Source organism: Hemiscyllium ocellatum, chromosome 24, assembly GCF_020745735.1.
Source record: "Hemiscyllium ocellatum isolate sHemOce1 chromosome 24, sHemOce1.pat.X.cur, whole genome shotgun sequence".
Taxonomy (NCBI): domain Eukaryota; kingdom Metazoa; phylum Chordata; class Chondrichthyes; order Orectolobiformes; family Hemiscylliidae; genus Hemiscyllium; species Hemiscyllium ocellatum.
In genome coordinates, this window is record NC_083424.1 from 3,846,096 (window position 1) to 3,873,970 (window position 27,875).

The window sequence follows — 27,875 nt, forward strand, 5'->3', positions numbered from 1 at the left end:
CATTGTGTCATACAGCACGGAAACAGTCCCTTCGATCCAACCAGTCCATACCAAACATAATCCTAAAGAACATTAGTCCCACCTGCCTGCTCCTGGCTCATGTCCTCCAAACCTTTGCTATTCATGTGTCTGTCCAAATGTCTTTGAAATGTTTTAAGTATATCCGCATCCATCACAGTCAGGAAGTTCATTCCACATGCGAGCCACCCTTTGTGTAAAAACAGTTTGCCTCTTATATCTTTTCTTTAAATCGCTCTCCTCTCACCTTTAAAATCTGCCATCCTAGGGAAAAGACAGCTACCATTAACACAGCCATACCTCTTAGTATTTTATAAACTTCTATCAAGTCGCCACTCAACCTCCTGTGGTCCAGTTTAAAAAAACATTCTAGCCTATTCAGCCTTTGTTTATAATTCAAACCTTCCATATCCAGCAACATCCTAGTAAATCTCATTGAACTCTCTCCACCATTATAATATCCTTCCTATAACTGAGTGACCGGAACTGGACACAGTATTCCAGAAGAGGCTTCACCAATGTCCTATCCAACCTCGACATGACTTTCCTACTCCTATACTCGAAGGACTGAGCAGTGAAGACAAGTGTGCCAAATGCCTTTTTATGTGGGCCACCCTGATGTGATGCAAACTTCAAAGAATTATGTACCTGCACCCCTTGGTCCCTCTGTTCTACAACACTACCCAAGACCTTGCCATTAATTGTATAAGCCCTACCCCAGTTTGTTTTACCGAATGCAATACTCTGCATTTATCAAGATTGAACTCCATCTGCTATTTTTCAGCCCATTGATCTATTTGATCAAGACCCCTTTGTAATCTTAGAAAGCCTTCTTCAGTGTCTATTCTGCCACCAATTTTGGTGTTATCCACAAACTTAGTAACCATGCCTTCTATATTCTCATCCAAGTTATTTATATAAATGACAAATAAAAGAGGACCTAGAACTAATTCCTGTGGAACACCGTTAATCACAGGCCTGCTGTCCAAAAAGCAACCCTCCACCATTACTCTCTGTCTCCTGCCATTAAGCCAGTTGTGTATGAAACTGGCAAGCTCACTCTGAATCCCATGTGACCAAATTTTACTAATAGGCTACCGTGCAAAACCTGTCAAAAGTTTTACTAACATCCAAATAAATAATGTCTACTGCTCTGACATCATTGAATCTTTTTGGTAACTTCCTCAAAACACTCAATCGAGTTCGTGAGACATGATTTTCCTCACACAAAACAGTGCTGACTATCCCTATTTGATTTTTGTCCCACGGCGGCGCAGTAGCTCAGCGGTTAGCGCTGCTGCCTCACAGCATCAGGGTCCCAGGTTCAATTCCAGCCTCGGGTGACTGTCTGTGTGGAGTTTGCACATTCTCCCTGTGTCTGCATGGGTTTCCTTTAGGTGCTCCGGTTTCCTCCCTCAGTCCAAAGATGTGCTGGTTAGGTGAATTGGCCATGCTAAATTTCCCATATTGTTAGGTACATTGGTTAAAGGGAAATGGGTCTGGGTGGGTTGCTCTTTGAAGGGTCGGTGTGGACTTGTTGGGCTGAAGGACCTGTTTCCACGTTGTAGGAATCTAATCTAATCTAATCTAAATGTTCATAAATCCTACCTGTGATGAGTGACCCAAAATCAAGCTGACAATCCCTAATTGATTTTTGTCCCTCTAAATGTTCATAGATCCTACCTGTGATGAGTGAGCTCTTTGCCCTACTTTATTTAATGTGAAAGAGGACTACCGTCCCTTCTTGTTGGTCCCTCAGAATCTATGTGAGTGCACTGAGACCTAACGTGGCCAATTTTACTCAGCCATACCTCTGAAATGCAGCAGGATGCCTGGTTGACCTCCACAGGCTGCTGGCTTCATAGTTTTGACTCCAAGGTCCAATTTTTGGTGATCCTTGAGTTGACCTCTCTTTCTTCAGCTTTTTTCATTTGCACTGCCCTTTTGATTCTGGTCAGATGGTAACTCCCTATAGAAGCTTGTGGCACATAGTGTTCATGTTAGAACTTTACTGAAGTAATGTAAACTAAACTAATGCTTCCCTCTTATCTCTTAGAATTGCATCTACACTACTTGAAATATTTATGGTGAGCACACCATGTTAGAAATAATTTAATGAGCTATGCTCTACAGTGAGCTGTGTAAGATAGCTATTTACTAGTGGGAATAGTGAATTGACTCACTGTGTATCCTTTTGAACTCACCAATATTTAATTTTTAAGCCTCTCATTTATTGTAATCTTAGGTTCTACAGAAGATGGAATACTGAAAGCTCTATTGTAAATCAGCACAGTAATTCCAGTCACTGGCTGATTCTTTGTGATGTAAAATCAAAGAAATCATCCAGGGGAAAAGAAAATTAGTTACACTAAACTTTGACTCTAGTGAACTTGCCTCAGAAGTTTAAAGTTGAAAGGTGCATTATAAGGAACTCTTTTTGTCAGTGGACCGGTTTTTAAAAGGCTCCATCTCTGTGCTTGTTAATATTTGCATGAGAAAAATTTAATTATATGGTCTGTTGCAGCTATTTGCTTATTTTGGTATGCACAGTGAAATGGGATCTTTCTCTCTCAGCAGCACAAGTAGGCTTTCCTTCCTCCACCACTGATCAGCTTTTGACCCCTTCCAATCAATGCCTTAAATAGAATTGTGGACTTTCTACTTAATACTCAGCTTCAATTGTTGGCCCATTATTAATGTTCTGTGTCTCACTTTTAGGTCTCTAAGATTATGGAAGCATACAAGTACTATGCACTGTAATGCAATGCTCTGTCTAGTTTGTATTTACCCAGAATGTAAGGTATTGATCTTATTGTTTCCATGTTTTTCAGTTCAGGATGGGTGTGTTGCAAGAATTAAGGAAGTATTGGCAGGGGAATAATTCTCTAGGTTGTGTGGGGCATGTTAGCAATTACTTATCTATTTACTTGTCATGTAAACTGATTTGGAAACAATGTTCTCGGCAACCCTGCCTAATCAGGTTAACAAATTTATGCTTTCTAGTAGAATTGATTGTTGCTTCAAAATTCAAGTGACAGCAACTTCATGAGCAAATAGATTCTACTACAGGTCTAATGAGGTTTGATTCTTAGTCATTTTTTAGCACTGCACTTGGTTCAAACCAGTTAGTAAATCCAGAAAGACCAGTTGAGTAAATGCAATCCATCTTTCGCATCTTGGAAGGTTAATCAAATTGATTTAATAAGATAGTATACATCAAGCAAATAGTTTCAGAATGTTAGTTGAATCCTGACATGCAAAACTAATTTGTTAAGGGTTAACTTATAAATTAAAATTGAAATAACAAAAAAAATCAATTTTCAGCTTAAATTTAGTTTGCTAAGTTTTTTAGATGTAGCTGGTCTAATAGAATATATTGATTATCAGATATCTAATCTGTTCATTTGATGATCTAATGAATATTTAAAACTATTTAAATTATTATAGTTAAGCATCTGAAGATGTATTGTTCAATAAAAGCATGAGCAATGAAGATGAATGACTGTTCCATTCTAATTTTTTTGGAACATTGTGAAATGGGAAGAGAACTAATTGTGGAATTTTGTTATAGCAGCAGTAACAACCATGTATTATGGATATTACATGATGCCTGATGGTACATACTGTCTAACACCACCACCACCAGGAATGGAAGTTTCTGGTTATTATAGCACCTTATCTTCAGAAATGGCTGTGCCAACTACAACAGGGGCATCTGTATCAACATCATCCGGAACCGCATCTCCTCCACACTCGGAAGGTGACAGCACTAATACCAAGGCTTCCTCTTCAACAGTTACAGTCAGGTAGGACATTTGAAATTTTAATCATGCATGTACATTTGATCCTAATCTAGTTTCCTTTGTTATGTACACTATTGAGCTCTAATTACAGTGGATCCTACATTTAGGTTAAAAACATTGAAATGCTGTCTTTGTTTTTCACTAGATCTGTCTAATAAGTGGCTAGTTAAAGTTCCTCCATAGAGCTGAGGCAAGCTACGTTATATATCAGGAAAAACTTACTTTAACAATACAATGTGTTAAAAAATGAGTTTTTATTGGAGAAAAGAATATTAAAGTGGGACTCAGACAGGAGAGCATTTTGTCTAGGTCTGCAGCATTATTTTGGAATATATTAACTTTCATGAAAATGTCAATTAATTTAAATCATCGGCATGGACGAGTTTGACTGAAGGGTCTGTTTCTGTGCTGTACATCTCTATGACTGAAATGGCCTAACATTATCATTGAAATGGGAGGAGTGCACTGTCTTTCTCTAGTCCCATTACTATGTGGATCACCACATAAGTGCAAATGTGTTACCCAGTTTCCAATCAGGCCATTTGTATGCTTTCTCTATATTAGACGTAACATAAAAAAATCCATTAAATAGATTTCTTTAATGCAAACTATTGCTTTCTTGTAAAACACAAATTCATGATCTTTGACAGAATTCATTTCTCCTCACCTCTTTTAAATCTGCCACCCCTGACATTATAATCTCTCATTCTAGTTTGCCCCACATGTAGTAACCTCCGCATTGTATCTACATTACCTATCCCTTTTAACATGTTATATATCTCACTTAAACCTCCTCTCATCCTTTTAAACTCAATGTGTCCTCATTTTTAAAAAAAGGCCTTTCACCTCCTGGAATTAATGAAGTGAATTTTCTCTGAACTGTCTCCAATGCAGTCACGAAAATATAAATGTTCGCCCTTTTAAATAAAGCAAAAACACAGAAATAAACGCACATGCATGCACGCACACAACCACCATGTAAGGGGATAAAAATAGGTTTCTTGATGCAGAGATTCTTTGGTGGGTTAAAAACACATTTGACCAATAAGTCCGTTCTCAAAGACAAAAGAATGGATAAGGTATTGAATGTTCAGCTGGCTGTTCAGTCTGATGTCCTAGAACACAAAGGCAAGTGTCACCAAACATGAGCACATGTCTTTCGGAACTTTGCCAGTGCAGGTTGCTGACAAAGTTCAGTATCAGGGATTTATCTGGATGTTCAGTAGAGTATAGTTTGGACAGGGCTAGAGCTCCAGGTACCACACTGAACCCACAACAAGATGTTTTTTAGAAATAGGAGAGCTGAGCTGAAGACTTATTTTCCTTGCCAAGGCTGACCATGAATTGAAAAATCTACTCTGTCTAAATCAGAAGATGCAACCTAACTGCAATAAGCCAACAGCTGACATAAACATGGGACTTCCAGCAAATGTCAACTTTAAACAAATGCCTTATTGTTTTTCGCAAAAACGTCCAACTTTCCACAATTCTTCAAACTCAAAAGTCCAAAGGAATTCTTAAATCTGAAATTTCCAAGCTAATTATGGTAATTTAGCCATCTTTAGTATTGCTCTAGTTTATTTTCTCCTCTCTTGGTGCTCCTGCCACTCCCAAAAGTATTAACAACTTCTGTAGTACAACTTTGCCTGTCTACTTGCCCCAAAATCCTATCTCTTACCCAGATCTTATTCTCAACAATGTTCCCTCTAGTTATTTTTCTGCTGCACAGTCCTCCAAGGTTTGCATGTAGCAGCATCTTCTGAAAGTTAATACCCTGGCAGATGATTAGCATTCACGGAACCTGTGAGCAATGAAGCTGTGCAGCTTAGAGAGAACATTGTTTGGAATGCATATTCCTAGCTCATCCTTGTGACCCCATACCCCACCTCCAGTTGCTGTCTTCACAATTTTAACACTTCTCTCATTTTTGTATGTTCCACTACATCCTGGACACCTTATCACTGCCTAAACCCACTACCTGATTCTTGTGGACTGCAGTCTTCATGCAGATTTTGAGCTCGAAAAAAGATTATAGAAAAAAGCAGTTCATGCAAATCAAATAAGCAGATTAGGGCAAGACAGAAAGAGAGTGGTGGTCAGAGCAGGAAAGGAAGTGAATGCAAACAGTGATGGAAGAAATTATTTCATTGAAAAGTGCAGTGCAAAGATTTGAGCGAAGTTAAGACACCAGAAGCATATACATAAACGGGAATTTTAACTGATCGGTGGAAAGTCATTCATAGGAATTTCCATGGGAAGCTCAAGAAATAACTGCTTGTTTGGTCTGCTACGTTGGACAATGATCAGTTTCCACCAAAACAAGACTGAAGGGGAACCTGGCTGGCTACTGGCATGCAAAATTCATCTGGTCTGGTGGTCACTTGATGAGTGTCACAGGATGAGTGGAAAGACTTGAAGGAAGCAGAACTTGCTCTTCATGCCTCCGTAAAGCTGAGCTAGAAAAGTACCTTTTTGGTCTCTCCTCAGCCTTGATGGAATTTGTTTGGAGTTGACCTCCCAGCTTATTGTGTCGTTAAATTGTGCTCATAGGTCATATATTAGTGAAGATACCTGCATCAAGCAAGCAGCTGCACTGTGATTTTTAAAAAATGGCACAGAGCAGGAACGGAGTGCAAGTACTGAACTGCACCATTTAATAGTCCTTCTGTTAGATGGAAGAATTTAAAATTCTCCCAGTGACACAGAGTCAAGAGCAGGAAAGCAATTTGGAAGATGGTGGGAAGAGAGAGACTGTGTCACTGACTATTGTCAAGGATGCTGCATCAGACATTAGCTGTGGCATAATAATGGCCTAGTAATAAAATAATAACCTTTTTGATTTTGTCTGAACAGTACCAAAGGTTATGAATCAGGAATTATAAAAGGCAACTGTAACTAGCAATTATGATATATACCGTGGGTTATTTCTTGTAAAAACCATTTGGAGGGAGAGATTTTTTTGTTTGGTACCTTTGGCAATGGAGGCTGCTATTCATTATACTTTTTGTTGTAGCTCGTGATGAAGATTGCAATGTGCCACCATTCCTGTGCCCTTACATACTGCATTATTTGTCTAACTTGCCTATGTTGTACTTTTCAGTGCCCCGACTGTAGTTCCTGTCATTATTCCTCCTCCACCTGATATTCAACCAGTTATTGACAAGCTGGCTGAATATGTAGCCAGGAATGGAACCAAATTTGAAACCAGTGTAAGAGACAAGAATGATACACGGTGAGAGATCATCTTGAAGTAATTAAAAATTGTTGCATTGCTTATGATTTACACTCCATTTATCATTCTTTTATAATGCCAATTGAATAAGTAATAGCTCCAGAATTATATACTTTATATGGACAAATGATTTTCGTTAGGAAAGCAGAACCAATTTGTGTAATGGTTGAAAATTCACTAACCATGCACTGGGACTTAAATCAAATCTTGGGGTGTAGTGCCTGGCATTTGATCACATATTCGGATCAATTACTTTAGCTCATTTTCTAGAATACATATGGAGTACTGTGACAGCTTTATCGTTTAAAAAGATATAGATGAAATAGAGAGGATGTAAAGAAACGTAGTTAAGATTATTCTGCGATTTCCATTTTTGCATTATAAGGATAGCTGGAAATGAGAATTATTTTCTCAGAGGGTCATTAGAATGTAGAATTCTCTTTCCCAGAAGACAGTGCAGGCTGGACTTTTAAACTTGTTCAGGGCTGATTTTGATGGCCGAGGGAGTCAAGAGATTATGGAAGCAGAGAGAAGAGTAGTTCACTACCAGATCAGTCATGTTCATATTGCATGGCATGGCAGGCTTGAAGACCTTCTGCTCCAAGGTCCTATGGTTGGTCCTTTTGATGAATAAAGAAGATTGAGACAATTGTTTGAATAGTTTAAATGATGAAAGGAATGAGTATTGTCGTGCGGCGAGGTTTCCAGATTTGTTTGTGATTGTGAAATCAGTCATTAAAGACTCACATAATGGTTAGCCTACAAGACTGCAGATGCACAGAAATATTTTGTCTCAGTGTTTGACGTTGGCTTTTGTGCGGTAGGAAATGGAATTTGAAAACAAGGTGGGGAAATATGGGCATTGATGATTAAACAGTTTATGGACACCATTATAAGTTCAATACAGGGTTAGCTTATGTGGAGAGAGTTTGTAATTTTGGGTGTTTTACCTCATTTAGAGTGATCAGGTGTGCTTGGATTGAGAGGCATTTGTATATCCTTATTATAACTTAGGTTATCATTAACCTAATTTGAATTTAGTGAGTCACCCCTATCACTGACAGCAGTTGAAACATTGAGCTTGGGCTCATTGAGGTATGAAGAAAAAAATTGCTTTTCCCTGAATTGAATGCTGTTTGGTGGCTACTGCTGGAAGGTGTCCATTTGTTTAGGATTGAACAAGGCTAACCTGTCAAAATTACACATGAAGAACACTCATTGGCAGGTTACTGTCAGGACCACAGGCACCAGTGGCCTGCAAGAGTTGACATCCTCAGAAGAAGAACAGTGGGATGGTTGGCAACATGATGGTTGTGGTTGTTGGGTCGAGTAAAATTTATAACATTCAGTGGTGGCAACGTGCAGAACCTTGTATCTGTACATTTATAATGTGTTAGACATTTCTTCATGTTTTGCAAAATATGTGACAAACAGATTTCTGAATTTGCTTCAAGTATTTATATTCTAAAATGAAGTGACCTGAAATGTGTCAAATTGAAGGTTTTTTGAAATAGATTCATTGTGTATATAAAAGGCAGCCTCCATACAAGTCAGCTGTGTGAGATTACAATAATGTACCATAGGCGGATAAACAGTACAATTATATTCATAATCATTGTTGAATTTAGCAGAATATGCCTCCTGTCACGTTCCTTCAGCTGATACGATGGAAGTAGATGTTAAAGAAGTAAGAAACTTATTGTAAGAAAGGACAACCCACCTTGTCGATTCTTGAATTGAATTTTCCTCACTTGGTGAATTATGTACAGAGTTTCTCTGACACCCATAAATAATTGTGCAAAACTAGTATATTAAGCAATCGTCACATCTTCCACGCTCAATACTGTTACACCACAATTTGCAGCACCACCCCAGATACACATTCACAAACACACACACTCACATGCACATTTTAGGAGCAGACTGGCCCATGCAGGTATTTGAGTTTGCTTCGATATCTACTAAGACTAGAGCTGATCTGATTGTGGCCTTAACTCCACTTAGGACCTACTACTAATAACCATTTGACTCCCTTTAGCCAAGAATTTAGTTACCTCTTCCTTCAAATGCAAGTATTCAATGACCCTGCCATGAGCACATTCTAAAGAAGACATCCAAAGTTTCATGAGTCTTGAAGAAAAGATTTCTGCACACCTCGTGCATGTCTCTGTTTGGCATGTCCTAGGATGGGTGTGTTATCCCAGTCGAAGTGGTGTCCTTCCTCATTAATGAACATCAACTAGTCACAAAAAGACATGACTCGCTCTTGCTAATATCCTTACATACAGATGAGGAAGGACACCACTTCGACTGGGACAACACACCCATCCTGGATTGGTAGCATTCTAGCGAAGTTTGCCGATGATACGAAGTTAGGTGGACAGGCAGGTAGTACTGAGGAAGTGGGGAGGCTGCAGAAGGATCTAGACAGTTTGAGAGAGTGGTCCAGGAAATGGCTGATGGAATTGAACGTGAGCAAATGCGAGGTCCTGCACTTTGGAAAAAAGAATAAAAGCATTGACTACTTTCTAAATGGTGAGAAAATTCGTAAAGCCAAAGTACAAAAGGATCTGGGAGCGCTAGTCGAGGATTCTCTAAAGGTAAATATGCATGTTGAGTCCGTGGTTAAGAAAGCAAATGTAATGTTGTCACTTATCTCAAGAGGGTTGGAATATAAAAGCACCGTTGTGCTACTGAGACTTTATAAAGCTCTGGTTAGGTCCCATTTGGAGTACTGTGTCCAGTTTTGGTCCCCACACCTCAGGAAGGACATACTGGCACTGGAACGTGTCCAGCGGAGATTCACATGGATGATCCCTGGAATGATTGGTGTAACATACGAGGAACGGCTGAGGATCCCGGGATTGTATTCATTGGAGTTTAGAAGATTATGGGGAGACTTAATAGAAACTTACAAGATAATACATGGCTTGGAAAGGGTGGATTCTAGGAAATTGTTTCCATTAGGCGAGGAGACTAGACCCGTGGACACAGCCCTAGAATTAGAGGGGGTCAATTCAGAACAGAAATGTGGAGACATTTCTTCAGCCAGAGAGTGGTGGGCCTGTGGAATTCATTGCCACAGGGGGTGCAGTGGAGGCTGGGATGTTAAATGTCTTCAAGGCAGAGATTGATAGATTCTTGATGTCACGAGGAATTAAGGGCTACGGGGAGAATGCGGATAAGTGGAGTTGAAATGCCCATCAGCCATGGGCCGAATAGCCTTACTTCCACTCCTATGTCTTATGGTCTTAACATGTCCATCCTGGGGGCAAGCCAAACTGAGACACGAACGAGAATTCCTAGAAGCATGGCATTCCAACCGGAACTCTATCAACAAACGCATTGACTTGGATCCCATTTACCACTCCCTGAGAAAAAGAGCAGGAAATGATATCACCACAGGAAATGGCATCACCAACCCAAGGAAACCTAAAGACACAAATAGAAAGTGGGCCATGCCACCAGTTCTTCATCCAGAGGTTCACTGATGTTACCTAGTATGGTGACAAAACGTCTGAAAATGAACCTTCCAGCTCAACGAGCAAGCTTACATCCAGAATGTTAATAGCATTCTAGAATTACTCAGTGTTCAAGGGGCAAAAAGGTGGACGGTAAATGAATACCATAACTGTCATTGGAGAAAAGATGCTAAGGAAACGAGTGGACTAAGGACTATAGGTCCCTAGGGACTGATGGGGTGCAGCCTACGACATTAAAGGAAGTAACTGCACAGAAAGTGGATGCACTATAGAATATTGAAGGAAGTAATCTTCCAGCAGTCCTTTAAATTCTGGAAAAGTCCCAGAGGTTTGAAAATCTGCCAATGTAGCACTTTTTTTAAAAAGGGAAAGAGATAAAAAAAAACAGATTACTGTAGAACTGTTAGTTTAATCTGTTATTGGGTAAATGTTAGTCTATTACAGAAGATGATGTGGAAATGCTGGAGTTGGACTGGGATGGTCAAGGTTAAAAATCAAACAATACCAGGTTATAGTCCCAACAGGTTATAGCGACAACTTATGAAAGAGCAGCACTCCAAACGCCTGCAATTTTAGATCAACTTATTGGAATATAACCTGGTATCATTTGATTTTTGACCTCATTACAAAGGATGTATTAGAGCATTTAGAAATGCATAATATAACCAATAGAATGAGCATGACTTCATAAAGGAAAGATCGTGCTTGATAAATTTACTAGAATTCTTTGAGGACATAGCAAGCAGAATAGCTAAAAGGGAAGTGGTGTATGTATAATATCTGGATCTTTAAGAGTTGTTTGATAAGGTACTACACTGACTGTGTGGAGTTTGCACGTTCTCCCCGTGTCTGCGTGGGTTTCCTCCGGGTGCGTCGGTTTCCTCTCACAGTCCAAAGATGTGCGGGTCAGGTGAATTGGCCATGCTAAATTGCCCGTAGTGTTAGGTAAGGGGTAAATGTAGAGGTACTAGTGGGTGTCGGGTCGGTGTGGACTTGTTGGGCCGAAGGGCCTGTTTCCACACTGTAAGTAATCTAATCTACACATTAGGCTACTTAATAAGATAAGAGCTCATAATGTTGAAAGTAGAATATTTAACACAGATAGAGGATTTTCTAAATGATAGACAGAGTTGGGTTAAGAGGCCATTTTAGGATAGCAACCTGTAATTGGTGGTATGCCACAGGGATAAGTGGTATGCCACAGGAATAAGTGCTGGGACCACAAATATATATATAGATGACTTGGATGAGGAAAGCGAATGAACAACAGCCAAGTTTGCAAATGACACAAAAGTGGGTTGGAAGGCAGATGGTGAGGATGATACAAAGAGTGCGTTGAGGGATATAGACCGATTAAGTAAGTGGGCAAAAAACTTGTCATGTGGAATATACTGTAGGGGAACATATGATTATGCACAACAGCAGGAAGCATAGAGGAGCTGAATATTATTTAAATAGAGAGAAGCTTAAGAACACTATGGAAAAGAGAGATTTGGGAGTCCTCATCCATGAATTACGAAAAGCTAACATTCAAGCTCATCAGGTAATAGGGAAGGCAAATGGAGTGTTGGCCTTTATTTCAAAAGAAATGGAGTTTAAAAGCTGGGAGGTCTTGCTAAAACTATACAAGACACTAGTCATACCACAGCTGGAATACTGTGAAGAGTCCTTTGTCTAAGAAATGGTATACTGGCACCGGTGGCAGTCCAAAATGGATTCACTGGCTAATACCAAATTTGGAGCCTGTTTATGAGAGATTGTGTAGAATGGGTCGTTGAAGTAAAGAGCTTATTGAAAGATTTGTATGGACTTGATGGTGTAGACATTTCCCTTTGTGCGAGCATTTAGGGAAAGAAGGCATATTCTCAGAATAAGGCAGAGATGAAGCAGAATTCCTTTTGACAGAGGGTAGTGAATTTGTGAAATTCTTTACCACTAAGGACTGTTGAGGCTGAGTCATCAAATGTCCTTAAATCAATAAGGGAATCAAAGATTATGGGGTAAAGATAGAAAAGTGGAGTTGAGGTTGATCTGCCGTTGTTTCGTTGAGTGGCCGAGCTGATTTGATGGACTGAATGGCCTACTTTTGCTCTTAGTCTTATGGTCTTACTGTATTGCTATAATATATAGTATTTATAATAAAGTGAACTTATAATCTTATTGGGTTAATGACCCAGAGAACAAATGTCAAAATTCCAGAATGAATCTGAACATTTGATATTTCTTTCAAACCATTTAATAACAAGCTTGTATACTACAGGTGTCAACTGATTTTCTTGAAAATGTAAAATCCTGAGTTGGCCTGATAGGCTGGATGTTGATCGGTAAATTCCATTGTGGGTCGGGTTAGAACCAGGGGACAGAATTTAAAAATATGAAGTCTCTTTAATTAGAGTAGAAATATAGAGGATTCTGTTTCTGAGGGCCGTGATTTTATGACATTCTCTTCCCCAGGGGTGGTGAAAGTAGAGTCATTGGTTTTTAAGGCAACGGTAAATGAATTCTTGACTAACAAGGCGATAGATTGGAAAGTGGATTGAAGCAACATCAGATTAACTATGATATTATCAGATTTGGTGGAACAGGCATATGAGGCAATGGTTGTCTACTGCTAATAGTTTGTATATTTGTATGTATTCACCAGCTTTAGAAGTGCATCACATTTTGCAAACTATTTTGATGAAGTTTTAATCCAATCATATATGATCACTTATCGCAAAATGTTTTAAGACTGTGCAGTGAGATTTGAACCTTGGCCCCTCACTATCGAATAGCAGTCAGCGATGTTGTTGAGTTGAAACAGGCAGTACAGATACTGTTTTTTTTCCTGTCTGCAAAGTACAAGGCTCTGTGCATTAATCCAGTAATATATAACACAGTTTCATATGGTTTTTTTTCAGTGGTACTCAAGTACTGTGTGACAAACAACTAACTGTGACTTAATTTCCAGGTTTGAATTCCTCCAGCCCTGGCACCAGTACAATGCGTATTATGAGTTCAAGAAGCAGTACTTCTCTCAAAAAGAAGGTTGCAGTATTCCACAGGTAAGGAGGTTGTGAGGGGAAAGGAATACACGTTTATGTGATTGTTGTCTTTCAAACAAATTTGTGCTGGGATTCAATTGGTGTTTAACTGAATAGAAGCCAGGCATACAGCCAGTGATCTGTTTCTGTTTTGGTTTTTCGCTGCCTTTTGAAAGTTTGGCAAATACATTGTAGAATCATACAATAGGTGCAACACACAAGTGGTTTAGCGCTGGCTTTTTGCAAGACCGGTTTGTCTGTCTGGTACCAAAATCCAGCCATAACTTAGTCCTGCAAATGTTTCCTTTTCAGGTAATAGAACATAGAACAGTACAGGCCCCTTGGCCTTCGATATTGTAGACCTTTTATCCAACTCTAAGATCACACTAACCTACGTACCCTACATTTTACTATCATCTGTGTACCTGTCCAAGATAATGTGTCCCTAATGTATCTGACTCTACTACCACGCTGGCAGTACGTTCCACGCACCCACCCACTCTCTGTGTAAAGAACTTACCACTGACGTCTCCCCTAAACCTTCCTCTAATCACCTTAAAATTATGATCCTTCATGATAGCCATTTCTGCCCTGGGAAGAGTCTCTCTAACTATTCACTCTATCCAGTTTATTTCGAAAATCTCAACTGAATCTGTCGTATCAGGTTTTTGAGCAGTGTATTCTAGATTCTAACCACTTTAATATCTACACTTGGCCTTCCCTTCTCCAAGTTAACAGCCTCTGCTTCTCCAGTTCCTCTGCATAGCTCATCTGTGAAGCCATTTTCATAATTTTTTTTTCTTCACTCTCTCAAATACCTTCTCATCCTTCTTGATAATGCCCAGGACTGGGTACAGTTGTCCACCTGCAGCAGAGTCCATGTTTTATGCAGATGCATTATAATATGTTGCTTTTGTACTCTTATGTATGTATTTTTAAAGATCATGGTGCCTTTTGCCTTATTAACCATGCTGTCAACCTTCACTGCCACTTTCACTTATGTGTCTACATACATCTGCAGAACCATCTGTTTTCCTACCTTTCTTTTTTTGCCTGTTCCTAATTATTGAACCAAAATTATTCATTTCACAATTTTATGCATGAAATATCATCTGCCACTTACCTGCCCATTCATCAAGCTGTTTATGTCCTTATGAAGTTTAACCCACTCCCCATGCAGTTCATATTTGCAAGAATTGACTTGATTCAGGCAACATCAATTCACATCATATTCTAGGTTAAGCAAAGTTGGCATTGGCAAATTATATTAGCATTTCTTATTGACATGGTGGAACATGAGTAATATAAATCCATCTTTAAGGAAGCAGTGGCATTGTTACTTTAACCAAAGAACACAAATCAGCTGCTACTCAGAAATAACTAAAAGTATGTAAGATGCAGACAAATTTTTAATTTGCTTTAAGCAATAAACTGTAGGTTGACCACTTGTAGAAAGTGCATGAATTTTATTTCTTAATTGTATGAACTAAATAGAAATAATGTGTGTCTCCTGGATTTTTTTGAGGGCAGCAAGTCTTGAGATTTTCTATTGTGCTGCACTCTTTATGAATAAAAGGTTCTTTCGATCTCTGCTCAGTGTGGGTAGTAAAAAAAATGGTTAATTGAAGTTTATATCATTAGTGAGAGTCAGGTGAATTGCAGGAAGTGTATATTCATTCATGTTTAATATGAATAAGAGCCAGAATATTTCTGAAATAGAAGTTATTTTGTGTTGTAATGCTAATTCAGTTTAGCAGGGTGGATGATTAAGTGTTCTGCCTGTAATTTGTTTTCATTTCCATACAAGTTTCTCATTTCTGTAATAAATAGCTTCTAAATCATCTGAGGCATAAAGAATGTAAATAATCATATGGAAGAATAACTTCATTCAAAGGTCTGTGACTAGGTTCTTTGTAAAAAGATATGGGTTCATGCATAAGTACAGAATCAAGAATTGTCATTGCAAATAGATCGTTTAACAGGATATACGAACAGTAAAAACCTAATTACTTTTAAGACTGTGCTCCTATTTTCAGGTTCATGGCTACAAACCTAATTGGCAGAATAGAGGATATATCATGTTTCCCATAAGTGGTTTTTGTGCCTCATAGATCAGTGTATTTTCTTAGGTTATATATTGTACTGAGAGTGAGTATTTGCAACCATGGAATGAATCCACATTTCTGACAACTGTAATTATTTATAGACTCTTTTTGGATAAATATAAAATCTTCTGAATTGAAAGTTTTAAATTCTGTGATAAGTTTAAGCTTTTAAAATTTTGTATATTTGAGCAGATTGATAAAATTTCAGATCCAAGGTTATGAGAAGTAAGAGTAGGCCATTCAACTGATTGAGCCTAGCATGCAATTCATTAAGAGCATGACTGATCCGATTGTGGCCTTAACTCTCCTGTCCAGCCTGCCTCAATAACATGACTCCTTTTTAGACCAAAAAGGTGTCTAACTCAGCTTTGGGTATTTTCAATTAGATCTCAATATATTAAATGTATCTATGGATGGTGACAAAAATTTGAGATGTTTTGTGTAAATAATTATATACCTGGAATATATTACATAAGAAATTGATTGCTGTAAGTTGACTCCTTGAATGTAAGAGACCACGTGCACTCCTTAGCAAGAATTATGGATGGTAGTGTAAATCCGCTTCGTAACATTTTCTTTGCAAGGCTTTGATCCACCTTGCCTGCAAAATGTGGTAAATAATCCGTGCGTTAAACTAATGATAAATCTGGTAATGTTAGGTAAAGGAGTCTGTAGCATGAAGTTTTTTTGGGAAGTGTATCAGTTATATCTTTGATGACATTTCTACTAAAAAGGTTAGAGTTAGGAAGGGGGCAATGTCAAGGAGAAATTCGACTGCATGGCTGGACACTTTAAAATCAACGTATTCATTGATTAGGAACACCAATGGTGTGGCACAGGAAGAGAGGGATTTACTAAGTCCCATGTCAGAGAATCCTTCGGGGAGGGTTGGAGGACCGTACTAAGGTGGAATGGGGAATAACCTTGAAAGGATTCGACACAGCCCAGAATTCAAAATTTGATACATTGCAAATCCAGAAGCCAATATTGGCCATGAAGCAGGGTTTATAGTGGAATAACATATAAGCTACAGAGCTAGGATGAGCTTGAAATTTACAAAAGATATAGAATGAGCTTTTAGCTAGGAGAAAGTTGAAATAATTGAATGGGAAGGTGGTACGGTTATAGCAAAAGAAGGGATAGAGAGGCTGAGCTAGGATTATCACAGACATAGAAGAAAACAAGTTCTCAGACTTTCATGTTAATATATTTGGTAGTGTAGAGTTCTAATGTGGCTGACTTGATCTAGAATATTGTAGCCAAAATAAAGATCTGAGTTTTTCTGTTTTTGTTTCTGATTTCTGGTGTCCACAGTTCTTCCACTTTTCTATCGGAGTGAGTGTGGTGGTAGAACGTTACTTTGGACGGATGTCTGTCACCAGCAGTGTTCCAAAGGGATCAGTTCTAGACCCTCTTTTTTGTTTATCATCTATATAAATGAATTAGATGAGAGTATAGATGACATGTTTAGTAAATTTGCGGAAAACATTAAAATTGGTACATAGTAGACAGTGAAGAAGGTTTCTAAAGGTTACAAATGCATTGATGGGCTGGAGTATAACAGACGTTTAAATGTGGATTACTTAGATTATTTGGAAAATTTGGATAAAGTGAGGTTCTGCATTTTAGTACAATGACAAGGGAAGGATTTATGCAATTAATAGTAGGACTTTGGATAGTATTCTAGAACAGAAGGATCAAGGAGTTCAGGCACATATAGAACGAAGAACAAAAAAAAGTTACAGCACAGGAACAGGCTGTTTGGCCGTCAAAGCCTGAGCCGATCCAGATTCTCTATCTAAACCTGTCGCCTATTTTCTAAGGATCTGTATCCTTCTGCTCCCTACCCATTCATGTATCTGTCTAGATACATCTTAAATGACGCTATCGTGCCTGCCTCTACCACCTCCACTGACAACGCAGTCCAGACACCCACCACCCTCTCCGTAAAGAACTTTCCACGCATATCTCCTTTAAACTTTAAGCCTCTCACCTTGAACTCGTAGCCCCTAGTAATTGAGTCTCCTGGGAAGAAGCTTCTTGCTATCCACCATGTCTATACCTCTCATGATTTTGTAGACCTCAATCAGATCCCCCCTCAACCTTGTCTTTCTGATGAAAATAATCCTAATATACTCAACCTCTCTTCATAGCTAGTGCCCTCCATGCCAAGCAGCATCCTGGTGAACCACCTCCGCACGCTGTCCAAAGCATCCACATCCTTTTGGTAATGTGGTGACCAGAACTGTACACAGTATTCCAGGTGTGGCCGAACCAAAGTCCTAGACAACTGTAATATGATCTGCCAACTCTTGTACTCAGAACCATGTCTGATGAAGGAAAGCATGCCATATGCCGCCTTGACCACTCTATTGACCTGTATGGCTGCTTTCAGGGTACAATGGACCTGAACACACACATCATTCTGTACATCAATTTTCCCCAGGGAATTTTCATTTACAGTATAGTTCGCTCTTGAATTGGATCTTCCAAAATGCATTGCTTCACATTTGTCCGGATTGAACTCCATCTGCCATTTCTCTGTCCAACTCTCCAATCTATCTATATTCTGCTGTATTTTCTGACAGTCCCATTCATTATCTGCTACTCCAACAATCTTAATGTCATCTGCAAACTTAGTACTCAGACCACCTATACCTTCCTCCACAACATTTATGTATATCACAAACAACAGTGGTCCCGACACTAATCCCTGTGGAACACCACTGGTCACAGTTCTTCATTTTGAAAAACTCCTTTCCACTACTATTCTTTGTCCTTTGCCCAGCCAGTTCTTTATCCATCTAGCTACTAAACCCTGGAGCCCATGCGACTTCACTTTCTCCATCAGCCTACCATGAGGAAACTTATCAAACGCCTTACTGAAATCTGTGTACATGACATCTACAGCTCTTCCTTCATCAATCAACTTTGTCACTTCCTCAAAGAATTCTATTAAGTTGGTAAGACATGATCTTACCCGCACAGAACCATATTGCCTATCACTGATAAGCCCATTTTTCTTTCAAATATAAATAGATCCTATCTCTCAGTATCTTCTCCAGATACTGATGTCAGGCTCACAGGTCTATAATTACCTGGATTATCCCTGCTAACCTTCTTTAAACAAGGGACAGCATTTAGCAATTCTCCAGTCCTCCAGGACCTCACCCTTGTTCAAAGATGATGCAAAGATATCTGTTAAGGCCTCAACTATTTCTTCTCTCACTTCCCTCAGTAATGTGGGACTGACCCCATCCAGACCTGGGGACTTGTCTACATTAATGCCTTTTAGAATACCCAACACTTCCTCCCTCCTTATGCTGACTTGACCTAGAATAATCAAACATCTATCCCTAACCTCAACATCTGCCATGCCCCTCTCCTTGGTAAATACTGATGCAAAGTACTCATTAAGAATCTCACTCATTTTCTCTGACTCCACGCATAACTTTCCTCCTTTGTCCTTGAGTGGACCAACCCTTTCTCTGTTCTAGATTAGTGGTGCTGGAAGACCACAGTAGTTCAGGCAGCATCCAAAGTGCAGCAAAATTGACGTTTCGGGCAAAAGCCCTTCATCAGGAATAAATGTTTTTATTCCTGATGAAGGGCTTTTGCCCGAAACGTCGATTTCGTTGCACTTTGGATGCTGCCTGAACTGTTGTGCTCTTCCAACACCACTAATCCAGAATCTGGTTTCCAGCATCAGCAGTTAATGTTTTTACCTCGTTGATTTCAACCCTTTCTCTAGCTATCCTCTTGCTCCTTATATATGAATAAAAGACTTCGGGATTTTCTTTTACCCTGTTTGCTAAAGATATTTTGTAACCCCTTTTAGCCCTCTTATTCCTCGTTTCAGATTGGTCCTACTTTCCTGATATTCTTCCAAAGCTACGTCTGTTTTCATTCGCCTAGACCTTTATGTATATTTCCTTTTTCCTCTTAGCTAGTCTCAATTTTACCTGTCATCCATGATTCCCTAATCTTGCCATTTCTATCCCTCATTTTCACAGGCACATGTCTGTCCTGCACTCCAATCAGCCTCTCTTTAAAACCCTCCCCACATATCAAATGTGGATTTACTCTCAAACAACTCCTCCCAATCCACATTCCCCAGCTCCCTCCGAATTTCGGTATAGTTGGCCTTCCCTCAATTTAGCACTCTTCCTTTAGGATCACTCTTGTCTTAGTCCATTAATATTCTAAAACTTATGGAATTGTGATCACTGTTTCTAAAATAATTCCCTATTGGAACTTCAACCACATGACTGGGCTCATGTGCCAACACCAGGTCCAGTATGGCCTGTTCCCGAGTTGGACTATTTACATACTTCTCTATAAAATCCTTCTGGATGCTCTTTACAAATGCTGCTCCATCTGGACCTCTAACACTAAATGAATCCAGTCAATGTAGGGAAAATTAAAATCTCCTGTCTTCCATAATCTGTTTACATATTTACATACTCCCCTCTACCTCACGCTTGCTGTTGGGAGGCTTGTATTACAGCCCCAACATTGTTACCGCACCCTTCCTATTTCTGACCTCTGCCCTTATTGCCTCACTGCTCAAATCCTCCATAGTGCCCTCCTTCAGCACAACTGTGATATCCTCTCTGACCAGTAATGCAACTTCTGAAACCCATTTACCTCCTTTTCTATCCTGCCTGAAGTATCTATATCCTGGAATATTAATCATGTCTTTCCCTCAATCAAGTGTCAGTAATAGCAATGACATCATACTCCCAGTCCAAACCCTAAATTCATCTACTACACTTCTCACGTTAAACAGATGCACCTCAGACCACCTGTCCCTTAGCGTTCATCATCTGCTCCCTGCCCACTCCTCCCCTTAATTATCTAGTTCCTTACCTACCTACTGTCCACTGTAATTTGGTTCCCATCCCCCTGCCATATTAGTTTAAAACCTCCCCAAAAGCGTGAGCAAAAGCACCCCAAGGACATTGGTTCCATTCCAGCCCAGGTTTAACCATCCAATTCGTGATAGCCCCACCTCCCCCAAAACCGGTCCCAATGTCCCAAAAATCTGAACCTCTCCCTCCTGCATCATCTCTCAAGCCATGCATTCATCCTGCCTATTCTTTCATTTCTACTGGCTAACACATGGCACCGGTAGCAATCCTGTGATTCCTACCACTGAAGTCTTACTTTTTAACTTTGCTCCTAACTCCCTAAATTCTGCTTGTAGGACCTCATCCCGTTTATCACCTCTATCATTGATGTCTATATTCACCACGACAGCTGGCTGTTCACCCTCCCCTTCAGAATGTCCTGCAGCCGACCTGTGACATCCCTGACCCATGCACTTGGGAGGCAAATTACCATTCGGGAGTCTTGTTTGTGAGCACAGAATTACCCAACTATTCCCCTTACAGTTGAATCCCCTATGGCTATAGCCGCTGCCCAAATATATCAGTTCACTCATCTTCCCAGAGCGCAATTTGACTGCTCCTATTCAACTGTGTTGCCGAAATGAAAGGGAAATTTACCTCTCTGGCTGCCCCCTCGTCCTCGCTCTCACCGCTCCTGCTGTTGAAAACGGGGGCCGTTGACTCTTGAGGTAAGTCATTTTAGAGGGAAATTTACCTTTCTGGCAGTCCCCTGGTCCTCCCACTCACCGCTGCCGTTCTGCTGAACATAGACAGCATGGTTACAAAGGCATTTAGCATGCTTGCCTTAATTGCTCAGTCCTTTTAGTAAAGGAGTTGGCAAGTCATGTTGAGGTTGTACAGGACATTGGTGAGGCCTCTTCTGGAGTGCTATGCCCAGTTTTGGAGCCGCTGTTACAGGAAGGATGTCAGGTTTCAGGTGAGTTTTACCAGGATATTGCCTGGTAAGGAAATTTTCAGTTATAGGGAAAGGCCGGATAAGCTGGGACTCATTTCACTGCAGCTTGGGGGATTGAGGGAGTGACCTTATAGAGATTTATAAAATCATAAGGGATGTAGATTGGTACATGTCCTTTCCCCAGCACGGGGGATTTCAAGACTGGGGTCTTTTTTTATGTGTGAGAGGAGAACGATTTTAAAAAAGACATGCATTTTTCTTGCACAGAGGGTGTTTCTTGAGTGGAAAGAACTTTGTGCGGTAGTATTGGATGTGGGCGCATTTACAACATGTAAAAAGGAACTTAGATAAATGCAGTAGTAGGAAAGATTTGGAGAGATATGGGCCAGGAGCAGACAGGTAGGACTAATTTTGTTTGGAATAATAATTGACATGGACTGGTTGGACTGAGGGGTCTGTTTCCTTGCTGTCTGACTTTACAACTCTTCAAAAGGAGCTCTAAACCTTAAATGTATATGACAATTACATAAGGAGTAGCCCTTCCAATTTACCCTTAATGTTTCTGCTTGTAATTTTGTCATTGTATTTTTTTCAGGAATTCCTTTAATTGTTTTGTCAAATAACTTTGTTCTGTGATCTGGAAAAAAATTTAAAACTCTTTCAAAAAGAATAATTTTCCAAAGCTTTGGCTTGTCCGTCTTATCTTTGATTTTCTTTTACCAATCCTGTGTAAAGATAAAACAGCTGTTTTGAAATTAAATTACGAGCCTTTCTTGAATTAAATAATATTAAAGAAAAATAAGAAATTCATTTAATTTAGGATTGCTAATGTCTGTTCTGTGAAAATGTTTAAAACCAACTCTTGAGCTGTCAATAATTATTCCTAGTGAGACAGTGACTTTATCTCTTGTATGATTATTTTTGTGTCTTCCTGCCAAGGAGGAGCCAGTTGAATGGAGAATTTCATAACTTGAGTTCCCAAAAGAAAGCTGTAGTATTTGACTGATAATTGATGCAGCAATGAAAGAACTTGTAATGAAATCTCGCTGTTTGAAATGCAAAGATTTCATTATCCAGTTACCACTGTTTCAACCAAGAAACATGAGTTCTACTAAGTTATCAATAAATTTGTAGTTTTGTTCAGTTTATAGTGTTTAAGATTTCATCTGGTAAAGATCCATGTTCTTTCAATACTGATCAAAGAGAAGGCTTTGGAAAGGCAAGATGGAAAAATTAATGGGTGGATGTTTCATTTTGTACACATTTCTTGAATGTTGCACATAAATTTGTCAGGGCAGTTCAATCATTATTTGTTTCCTTCTGCAGTAAGCCACTGATGGCATGAATGACCGCAGTACTTTTCATTTTTTGCTTCAAAAATTACACCTTTGGTGTTACGATCAGCAGTGCATGCTGCTAGAAACTATGAATTGTTATCTTAGACTGATAAAATATTTGTCCTTTTTTTAGGATGCATTTACATACATGGAACAGTTTTAATGTTGAAATTGCATCTGTTTACTTTCTTGCTTCCTCAAAATTACACTATCGTTACAAAGCTTTGCCAGTTAGCTCAAACTCAAAATTGATTTGCTTAATTAAATCCGAACTTCTCTCAAGCATTGACAGAATTTCCATCTGACAGCAGTTAGAATTTACTGTTTCCTGTATCACAGTCAGCCATATTAAACGTGCAACCTTTTTCATTCACCTTCCATGTACAAATGACCCAAACAGTCAGAATCACATATTATTTGCTCCAGGCTCTCTTCATAATTCTTTCTCAGTCAGTTATACTCAGATAACTTATGCTATTGTTGTATGCAGAGAAAAATATAAGCAAATCCTGTTTTTTCTATTTCTTAGAGTCATAGAGATGTAAGCATGGAAACAGAGCCTTCGGTCCAACCCGTCCATACTGACCAGATATCCCAACCCAATCTAGTCCCACCTGACAGTACCTGACCCATGTCACTCCCAACCCTCCTTATTCATATACCCATCCAGATGCCTTTCAAATGTTGCAATTGTACTAGCCTCCACCACTTCCTCTGGTACCTACTCTTGGGAAATAAGGCAGGGCAGGTGACTGAGGTGATAGTGGGGGAGCACTTTGGGGCCAGCGACCATAATTCAACTAGTTTTAACATAGTGATAGAAGAGGATAGACTAGATCTAATAGTTGAAAGGCTAATTTTGCCGGTACTAGGCAAGAACTTTCTAAAGCTGATTGGAGGCAGATGTTCACGGGTAAAGGGATGGCTATAAAATGAGAAGCCTTCAGAAATGATCTAATGAGAGACCAGAGACAGTATATTTCTGTCAGGGTGAAAGGAAAGGCTGGTAGGTATAGGGAATGCTGGATGACTAAATAAATTGAGTATTTGGTTAAGAAAAAGAAGAAAGCATATGTCAGGTACAGACAAGATAGATCAAGTGAATCCTTAAGAGTTTAAAAGTAGTAGGAGTATACTTAAGAGGGATATCAGGAGGGCAAAACAGGGACATGAGATAGATTTGGTAAATAGAGTTAAGGAGAATCCAAAGGGGTTTTACAAATACATTAAAGACAAAGGGGTAACGAGGGAGAGAATAGGGCATCTCAAAGATCAACAAGGCAGCCTTTGTGTAGAGCCGCAGGAAATGGGGTAGATACTAAATCAGTATTTTGCATCAGTGTTTACTGTGGAAAGGATATGGAAGATATAGAATGTAGGGGAATAAAGGGTAACATCTTGAAAAATGTCCATATTACAGAGGAGGAAGTGCTGGATGTCTTGAAACACATAAAAGTGGAGAAATCCCCAGGATCTGATCAGGTGTACCCTAGAACTCTGGGGGAAGCTAGGGAAGTGATTGCTGGGCCTCTTGCTGAGATATTTGTATCATCAATAGTCACAGGTGAGGTGCCGGAAGACTGGAGGTTGGCTAACGTGGTGCCACTGTTTAAGAAAGGTGGTAAGGATAAGCCAGGGAACTATAGACCAGTGAGCCTGACCTCGGTGGTGGGCAAGTTGTTGGAGGGACTTTTGAGGGACAGGATGTACATGTATTTGGAAAGGCAAGGACTGATTGGGGATAGTCACCATGGCTTTGTGTGTGGGAAATCCTGTCTCTCAAAGTTCATTGAGCTTTTTGAGGAAGTAACTAAGAGGATTGATGAGGGCAAAGCAGTCGACTTGATCTGTATGGGCTCCAGTAAGGTGTTTGACATGGTTCCTCATAGTAGATTGGTTAGCAAGGTTAGATCACATGGAAGTAAAAAGAATGACTGCAGATGCTGGAAACCAGATTCTGGATCAGTGGTGCTGGAAGAGCACAGCAGTTCAGGCAGCATCCAAAGTGCAGCAAAATCGATGTTTCGGGCAAAAGCCCTTCAGGGAGAACTAGCCATTTGGATACAGAACTGGCTCAAAGGTAGAAGGTAGAGGCTGGTGGAGAAGGGTTGTTTTTCAGACTGGAGGCCTGTGACAAGTGGAGTGTCACAAGGATCGGTGTTAGGTCCACTACTTTTCAGCATTTATTTAAATGATTTGGATGTGAGCATAAGAGGTATAGTTAGTAAGTTTGCAGATGACACCAACATTGGAGGTGTAGTGTACAGCTGTGGAAGGTTACCTCCGATTACAACCGGATCTTGATCAGATTGGCCAATGGGCTGAGGAGTGGCAGATGGAGTTCAATTTAGATAAATGTGAGGTGCTGCATTTTGGGAAAGCAAATCTTAGCAGGACTTGTGCACTTCTTGCTGAGGTCCTCGGGAATGTTATTGAACAAAGAGACCTTGGAGCGCAGGTTCATAGCTCCTTGAAAGTGGAGTTGCTGGTAGATAGGATAGTGAAGAAGGCGTTTGGTATGCTTTCCTTTATTGGTCAGAGTATTGAGTACAGGAGTTGGGAGGTCATGTTGTGGCTGTACAGGACATTGGTTAGGCCACTGTTGCAATTCTGGTCTCCTTCCTTTCGGAAGGATGTTGTGAATCTTGAAAGGGTTCAGAAAAGATTTACAAGGATGTTGCCAGGTTTGGAGGATTTGAGCTATAGGGAGAGGCTGGGGCTGTTTTCCCAGGAGTGTCGGAGGCTGAGGGGTAACCTTATAGATATTTATAAAATCATGAAGGGTGTGGATAGGATAAATAGACAAAGTCTTTTCCCTAGGGTGGGGGAGTCCAGAACTAGAGTGCACAGGTTTAAGGTAAGAGGGGAAAGATATAAAAGAGACTAAGGGACAACTTTTTCATGCAGAGGGTGGTACACTTATGGAAAGAGCTTGTTTTATTACTATATCATAATGAACTTTGGTATTATTTAAAGATTTTTGTACGTTGTTGTAGTTTTTACTTGAGGCTTTCTCCAGCAGTAACTTTTTTTGACGGCGCCCTGACTTTGAAGTTCTAGACCAGAAAATAAACCTTTATATTACCATACATCATGTAATTTGATGCAGTGCTCAGGTTATTTCCAGCAATGATGCAAAGCGTAAGAAATTGATCATGTGATTTTCAAACTCTCACTGATGAGGCTTTGAGGTATCGTTATTTTCGGATGAGTATCAGCTTGAGCATTGTGTTTTAGCTTTTGGAAAAGGTCAACATCTCATCAGGCATAAGTAATATTTCAGTTCGAACAGGAAACCTTTGTTAGCCAATTACTGATGTTGGATTGAAGCCTTCATAGCAGGCAGTCAGAGTGCTAATTTGAAGGGAATGTTGGCACAGTGCTTTCTCTGTGCAAGGCAGCACATTGTACTCTATAGGCTTTAAGAATATTATGTAATTCTTGTCGCTTCTTTCTCCTCTCTGTTTATGTGCAATTTGTCAGGGATGAATGTTTCTGTGTCTCCCCACTTTCATTAACTGTCATTTACATTTACATGGATGCATCCATGAACACCAAATGGCCACAAAATGACACGACCAGCTATCCTTAATAGCCACACACGCAGATGACAAGCAACATGAATTTGACTGGGACAACACTACTATTATAGGACAAGCCAAACAGAGAACAGCCAGGAAATTCCTAGAGGCATGGCACTCATCCACAGATTCAATCAGTAAGCACATTGACCTGGACCCAATATACCGGCCATTGCAACGGACAGCTGGAACTGACAACCGGAAGCGGCAGATTCAAACCACTACAAATGCTGGAGGAAAGATCACAGAAGCGCTTCACAGGAGGCTCCCAAGCACTGAGGATGTCACCTAGACAGGGCACGAAACGTCTGCAACACAAATTCCCAGCTCGGCGAACAGAACCACAACAACGAGCACCCGAGCTACAAATCTTCTCCCAAACTTTGAAGGTATTCTTATCGGTCAGTGACCTATGAAACAGAAATCCCTAGGAAGAAGAAAAGAAGCCAGAGGAAGATATAAAGAAATGATTCGACAACTGGCTGGTTTTGAAATTAGAATTTTGGTAAATCTTAATAAGGGGTTGTTATTGGACTATTATTATAGAAGGGAAAGTAAAAGATAGGTTAGAGAAATGAGTTGTCATTGATTGTTAGATTAGATTACTTACAGTGTGGAAACAGGCCCTTCGGCCCAACAAGTCCACACCGACCCGCCGAAGCGCAACCCACCCATACCCCTACATATTACCCCTTATCTAACACTACGGGCAATTTAGCATAGCCAATTCACCTGACCCGCACATCTTTGGACTGTGGGAGAAAACCTGAGCACACGGAGGAAACCCACGCAGACACTGGGAGAACGTGCAAACTCTACCCAGTCAGTCGCCTGAGTCGGGAATTGAACCCGGGTCTCAGGCGTTGTGAGGCAGCAGTGCTAACCAATGTGCCACCGTGCCGCCCACAAATAGTTAATTATTCTCTTATACTTTAAGAAATAAAATTATTACTTTTACTTTAAATAGTTCTTGGCCTCTCGGATTTTCACAGATTACTGTACAAGATGAATCTTTTCTGTGTTGCTGGTTTAAATTAAGCAGGAGGGTTTATCCTATGACTTAACAGTTTGGGGGCTCGTCCGGGATTTGAACTGGTTTAAACAGATTTGAATAAATTTGGGGTATGAAAAGTCCCAGCAGATTTAAATAATTGTAAGTTAGTGTCCTGATCTTTAAGTATAACGTAGGTGAGATGACTTGTTTAATTTTGGTGACTTGTGGTTGATTAAATTAAACATGAGAAAAATGGCTCTTAAAATTGCTAAGGAGGTTCTGGGATTTGAAGATTATTCTCAAATTTGCCAAGAAAGTTTAGAAGGAAAGAAAATGGCCATACGTTTAGAATTAGCAAAGAAATTTGATTTGGGTTTAACCGAGAACAAAAATAAAGCTGAAATTGTAAGGGAATTACTCAAACACTTGGTGCTGTGTCAGGTAATTCTGCTAGCTGTTAACTCTGTCAAAGGTACAGTACCCCATACACCTTCA

The 27,875-nt window shown here is 39.8% G+C and overlaps 1 protein-coding gene across 3 annotated transcripts in view; it reads left to right on the plus strand.

Moving 5' to 3' along the window:
• Nucleotides 1–27,875, plus strand: part of sfswap (splicing factor SWAP) — a 123,494-nt gene that overhangs the window by 28,918 nt on the left and 66,701 nt on the right. For 2 of the 3 annotated variants that reach the window (XM_060843368.1, XM_060843370.1), the window contains exons 8-10: nt 3,590–3,824; nt 6,922–7,053; nt 13,486–13,579. In XM_060843368.1, coding sequence (XP_060699351.1) covers nt 3,590–3,824; nt 6,922–7,053; nt 13,486–13,579 — 461 coding nt within the window. The remainder of the gene's footprint in view (nt 1–3,589; nt 3,825–6,921; nt 7,054–13,485; nt 13,580–27,875) is intronic. The other variant, XM_060843369.1, reaches the window with a different exon arrangement.